The following is a 6000-nucleotide window of genomic DNA, read 5'->3' as shown; positions in this document are numbered from 1 at the left end:
CCGAGGTGAGATCCATGCTGCTGGGTCCCCATCACTGTGGGGACCTGCAGAAGAGGGCCAAAAGGGGAAAAATAGGTAAGAGGCTTGTAGGGCAAAGAGGCCACCCTGCCAACAACGTCTGCCCATGGTGGGAAGCACCTGGCACCCCCTTCCTGTCACAAAAAGCCATGAAATGTTAAATTTAAAAAATCCCTGGGTGTGAGGACTGCAGTGCAGAGGTCCCCTCTTCCTGGGGGTTACCTTCCTTTCAGGGGATTTCTCCGCAGATGGGGGGTTATCACCTCTGCTTCTTGCCCTTGAATTAGGGAAGGCTGCGGTGCCTGAAGTGCCACCGCCCGGTTTGGGGCCAGGTTTTGCTGCTCTTGCTGTAAGGTAACACCAAGACAGTGGCCCCATTCCCCCCTCCCCAGCTGTACCCCAAATAAAGAGGGTCTCCGAAAAGCAGCCCCTCTCGACGTGGCTGTCAGGCAAGCAAGCTCTTGCCCGAGTCCTAAAGCTGTGACTGAATCCGGCTGAAGTAACATCTTTAATCTTTCAGATCTGCTTTAAATACATATATACACACCCCCCAGTGATGAGTAAAGCCCCAGCCCTCCTGGAGAAGCAGTCTCAGCTGATGAAATGGCCAGTCAAGCGGCTTACATGCCCCTGGCTGCGCTCCCTCCACTAACAAGTTGGGCATTAGACCCGTTTCATCACCGTTAATTCATTTGCTTACTCATTTGCTCCTCAGAGAAAGTTGTTAGCCTCTTGTATTCATAAACCCTCGGCCAAAGTCCCGGGCTGATGCCGAAACGGGCGTTTCAGGAGGGGACGCTGCAACGGATTTTTCTTTTTTTTTTATTATTATTCCCCCCCCCCCGAGAAAAAGGGAGTTTGCCGGCGGCACCGGGAGAGGCAGCTCCGCGGCGGGCGAGCCTTTCCCCCCGCCCTGCGCCTCCCGAAGCGCTCCCGGCTCGGTGCGGCAGCGCGCCCGCATCCATACCGTGCGGGCACGGATGTATGGATGCAGAGAGAGGGGGGGGGGGGGGGGTGTCGCTTAAGTGCGTGATGAGCGCAGTGGTACCCGCCCGCGCGTGGGCACTGCACGTGTAAAACGAAGTGTGTGCGTGGCTGTAACACGCACTGCCCGTATATAGAGAGAAAAATGCTCCCGTGGGTTTTCCCGGTGCGACGGGGAGCTCTCTGGTCTCCCCCCCCCCCCCGAGTTTTGGCCCGGTGGAACTGATGGAGGAGCCGCATCTGTATTTTAAAAGCTACCACGCGTTATCGGTAGTTGTTCTCAAAACCCCGCGCGGGCGCCGTCCGCTGCCCTGCCCGCCGTGGGGGGAGAGGTGGCCGCCCGAGCCCTCGCCCACGCGTGACCGTGGCCGCCGGCGAGCAGACGGCAGCGCTGGAAAACTCGGGCGCTCCGAGTTCCAGCTTCATTAAAAGCGGGCGATTGCCATTTCTATTCTTTTAAAGGTTTTTCCTCATCTATTTACCATTTACCAGCTCATCCATATGGAAGACATGGCTTACCCTGAGAACTGTACTTTTAGGACTAATTGATTCTGGTAATTAATTTGTTCTACCTGCTGGATCAGATGGAAATGCTGTCCGTGTGCCCAAGGATTAGCACTTGCCTTTCTAACATCTTTCTTAATTATCTAATAGCATGGGTTGCGCGAATTCTGGCTCTATTAGAACACTTTTACTATTAACGGTAGTGATCGGAATTGTGATGACAACTCGATTTCAACAAATTAGAGCTTAAAATCAGGAGATGAAGGAGAAGTGCCTTCTTTTAATTTCCCTGAGTTTAACATCAATAATTAGAGCAATTTTCTGAGATGCGAACCGAAATTATCTCGGCTATGATGTGGTATATCACCCTCATTTTAGCAAATTGACTCCGGGGAAATGAATGTTACAGATTAGGGGGGGGGGGGAGGGAAGACAAACAGACGAAAGACCAAAAAAAAAAGAAAAAGAAGTGTTAGCACAACACTGAGCGGGGAATGGATGGGAACAAAACCCCAACGGGGTGATAACCTGAGCGGAAAGGCACAAGCTGCGTGCGGAGAGACAAGTCAGGAGCGGAGCGTGGGACAGGTCGGGAAAGCGCCACTATTCTTCCTCCCCCCCCAAGTTTTTCCCTTTAAAAAAAAAGGGAGAAAACACTCACTTTTGGGAACATGCCCCGACCCCACCGCTCGGGCCGGGGCTGAGGGCTGCCGCGCTGCCCGGGGCGCTGCGCCCGCGCTGCGCGGGGGAGGCTCCGCGCCCCCTCCGCGGTTTGGGTGGCCCGGCGGGCCCGTCCCCCCGCCCGCCCGATCGCTATTGGCTCGCTGGAGAGCCCCCTTCCCACCGCGCCTCAAAGGCGCGCATCTCTCCGCGCAGCCCAAACCCACCCGCCTCGCATCCCCCGGCTCTTGCAGTTTACTTCTGGCTGGGGGAACACTTATTGTTATTTAGTTTTGCTCCGGATTTTTTTTTTAAATTGTTATTTATTTATCATCATTTATTTATTTATCATCCACCCCGGGAGGTGCAACCGGCCGCCCTTTCTCCCCCGGCAGCCAGCGCTCAGCCCGGCTCGCTCCCTTCCCCGCTGCCCGAGGGGGGGGACAACCGAAATGAACCTCAACTTCACCTCGCCCGTGCACCCCGTCTCTGCGCCCAGGCCCACCTCCTTCTTCATCGAGGATATTCTGCTGCACAAGCCCAAGCCCTTGCGGGAGGTGCCCCCCGAGCACTTCCCCGGCTCCTTGGCCTCCCGCGTCCCCCTCTTGGACTATGGGTACCCCCTGATGCCAACCCCGACCCTCCTGGCGCCCCACCCGCACCCTGCCCTGCACAAGCCGGAGCATCACCACCACCCTTACTTTCTCACCACCTCGGGTAAGTGCAGCCCTTCGCAGGAGGAACCTGCGGGGTTCGTGGCCAGGTGGCGTCGAGGTGGGGACCTGGGTGGGGACAAGAGCCCGCAGCCCCGGGCGAGACAAGCTCCAGCAGTGAAAACCAAGCCCCTCTGGGGCGGCGGGGCACCTTTCTGCGTCCTTCACCGAAATCGCGGCCGCGTCCCCCCCCCGGGGCAGGAGCCGCCAGCCGCCCTCGGAGCGCCCATCGCCGCGGGGCAGCCCCGGCTGCCCGAGCCCCGCCGGCCGCAGCCCCCGGCCCGGCCCCGGCCCCGGGGAGCCCCGGGCAGCGCCGGCTTCGTTATCGGGGAAAGGAGCCCACCGCGCTGCAGCTTGTCATTCGCTCGCTTGCCCGAGATCTCGAGGGTTTCCCTCTCCCTCTCTTTGCCTTTTCTTTTCTTTTTTTTTTTAATTATTTTTGGGTTTGGACCGATAACGTTTCTTTTTCCTTGCGTTGTCCCTCCAGACGGTGTCCGGGCTTCGCCATTCCACCTCCGGCAGCACCGCTGGGGCCGTGCCGGCTCCCCTCCCCGGGGCTGGGAGAGGCTCCCCCGCCCCCGGCCGGAGCCCGGGGCTCTGCCGGCGCAGGGATCCGCGCTCAGCCCTTCCCCGGGCCCGTTCTTTGCTCTGGGAGGAAAACCTCCTCCAAAGTTTCTCACCGGGCAGCCCAAGTTGTGCACCGGCGGGGCCGGGGAGGACCGCTCTCCTCCTGCGCGCTCTCCTCCCAGCCTTTTCCAGGGCTCCCCTGTTTTTTCCGCGTCCATTTCGTTTTGGTTTAATTGCCAGGAGGGTGAAGGCTTTCCCGCCAGCCTCGCCTGGCGGGGCTGATCCCTCCCGCCGCAGCGGCGGTGGGAAAACTGCGGGCGCTGCCCGGGGCTGCCTTTGCCTTGCTGGGGCGGGTTCAGCAGAGGCGAAGCGCTTTGCAAAGCCCCCTGTTTGCAGAAGAACAAGACCCTCAAACCAATAAAACGACCTCAAAAACGAAATAAACGAAAAAATAATTAAAAAAAAAAAAAAAAGAGGCAGGGGAGAGCTCGCCCCGCGCCGCTGCAGCCCACCCGGGGGCCGCAGGGGACGGAAGCCCCCGGGCGGCTCCGGCTCCCAGCCCGGGTCTCCGCCGTGTGTCCCCCCAGGAGTGCCGGTGCCAGCCCTCTTCCAGCACCACGCTCACGCCGAGCTGCCCGGGAAGCACTGCCGCCGCCGCAAAGCCCGCACCGTTTTCTCCGACTCGCAGCTCTCCGGCCTGGAGAAGAGGTTTGAGATCCAGCGCTACCTCTCCACGCCCGAGCGGGTGGAGCTGGCCACGGCCCTCAGCCTCTCCGAGACCCAGGTACCGGGGCGGCGGGGACCGGCACCACCCCGCCGGGAAGGGGTTTGGCGCCAGTCCCCACCCCTTATCCCATGCAGCATCCCCACCTTCGCTTTTTAATTTTTATTCCTTTTTTTTTCTTTCTTTCTTCTCCCCCCCGCCCTCCTCCCCGCCCCCCCCCCCCCCCCCCTCCCCGCTCTCCCCAGGTGAAAACCTGGTTCCAGAACCGGCGGATGAAGCACAAAAAGCAGCTGCGGAAAACCCAGGACGACCCCAAGCACCCGGGTGGCGAAGAGAGCCGGGAGCAGAGCTCCCCCGAGCCCGAGCTGCCCGAGGCGGCCGGCGCCGAGCCCCGCAAGGTCCCCCCCGGCCCCTTCCTGCTCCAGGACCCCGAGGACGAGGTGGACATCCTGGAAGAGGGGGACCTCTGTGCCGGCCCCCACCGCCTCTAGGAGCGCCGGGGCCCGGCCCGGGCTCACCTGCCTCTCCGGGGCGGCTTTGCCCCGGCCCCGCAAGCCGCCCCTACCTCCCCAGCCTTGAGTAATGCCGGAGCCCAGAGGGAAGGGGGTCGCGGTTTTGGAAGGAGGTGCTGATGCGGGGGGAGCCCCCTCCCCGGCGGCGGGCGGGCCCGGGGCGAAGGCAGCGATGCCCCGGAGCGGACCGGGGGCCCCGCGGTACCGCCGGCTTCCCCCCCAGCATCACCCCAAGCCTGAGCTTTGCCTGCTGGGGGGCGGGGGGGGTGGGAGCAAAGAAAGGCGAGTTTTCTTTAAGTTTCCCCTTCCCTTCGAAATACTGAACTCTTCTCCGTTCCCCGAAGTTTCCTCGGGTTTAAAATAAACGTGTACCCGCGCCAGCATGTTGTCGTTACTGAGAGCGGCAGGCAGGGCACGCCGAGCCCCGTAAAACCTCGCCCCTCTTTCCAGGCACCCAGCGAGCTGGGCTGCCGCTCGCCGCCTCCCTCCGTAGGGCGGTAGGTCGGGTTTGATCCCGGGCAGAGCTTCCAGGACACGCGTGTACTCAAAATAAAGAAAAAAAAAAAATAAAGTAAAAAAAATTGTAGAAACGCCCTCCAAAGAAACAGGTAAGACAAAAATTTCCGATTATTTAATTCCGATACGGGGAAGGGAAGGGGGGAGCATCGCGAATAACTCCATGCCCCCCAGGGCTGCGCGGAGCGAAGGCAATGCCAGCTAGCAAAGAGATTTTCTGCAGCTTGGAGAGCCACCTGCATCGGCAGCGTGATTCCTTCACGGCTTCCAGGTGTGAATCACCTTCCGGATACTTTTCTTTTCCTCTCAAAGAGCCCCAGAGCTGCTCCCACCTTTGGCTCCTGTTCCCCCCTCCCCCCCCCCCCCCCCGCCCGCATCTGCCCCAACGCCTCTCCGAGCCGGGTCCGTATTGCGGTCGGATAGAGCAGTCACCGTCCGTGCTCGCTTTGCCTTTATCTTCCTGCCAGGGAAATGGTTTTAATTTTCAGGTAAATTGAGATTTTTAATTGTTTGTTGGTTTTTTTTTCCTGGGGTGAGCTGCTGGCTGGCAAATGCGCTGGGAGCGCGGCGGAGGCTCCGCATCTCCAGAGGAGGGCTGGGGTTTTCCTCGGTAAAAACCTGGAGGAGAGGCTGGGCTTGCTCGGATGTTGTCTGTGCAGACCCCGCTGCACCAGCAGCCCGGTGGCATGTCGGTGTCTCGTTCGGTTATTTAAATTTTTCTTTTCCTTATTGTTTTTTTTTTTAACGGGAGGTTAATTTGGTTGTCTGGTGTTATTAGCGCTTTCAGGGGCATTTTTGGATT

At 59.8% G+C, this 6000-nt stretch overlaps 1 protein-coding gene across 1 annotated transcript; it reads left to right on the top strand.

The window, feature by feature from the left end:
* Positions 1-2618: 2618 nt before the first annotated feature.
* Positions 2619-4661, top strand: BSX (brain specific homeobox). Its single transcript, XM_076358683.1, has 3 exons — positions 2619-2883; positions 4034-4230; positions 4416-4661. The coding sequence occupies exons 1-3, from the start codon at positions 2619-2621 to the stop codon at positions 4659-4661; spliced, it is 708 nt and encodes a 235-aa protein (XP_076214798.1).
* The last annotated feature ends 1339 nt before the right edge of the window (positions 4662-6000 follow it).

This window comes from Aptenodytes patagonicus, chromosome 23 (genome assembly GCF_965638725.1).
Source record: "Aptenodytes patagonicus chromosome 23, bAptPat1.pri.cur, whole genome shotgun sequence".
Lineage (NCBI taxonomy): Eukaryota > Metazoa > Chordata > Aves > Sphenisciformes > Spheniscidae > Aptenodytes > Aptenodytes patagonicus.
This window is presented reverse-complemented; position numbering and strand designations above follow the sequence as displayed.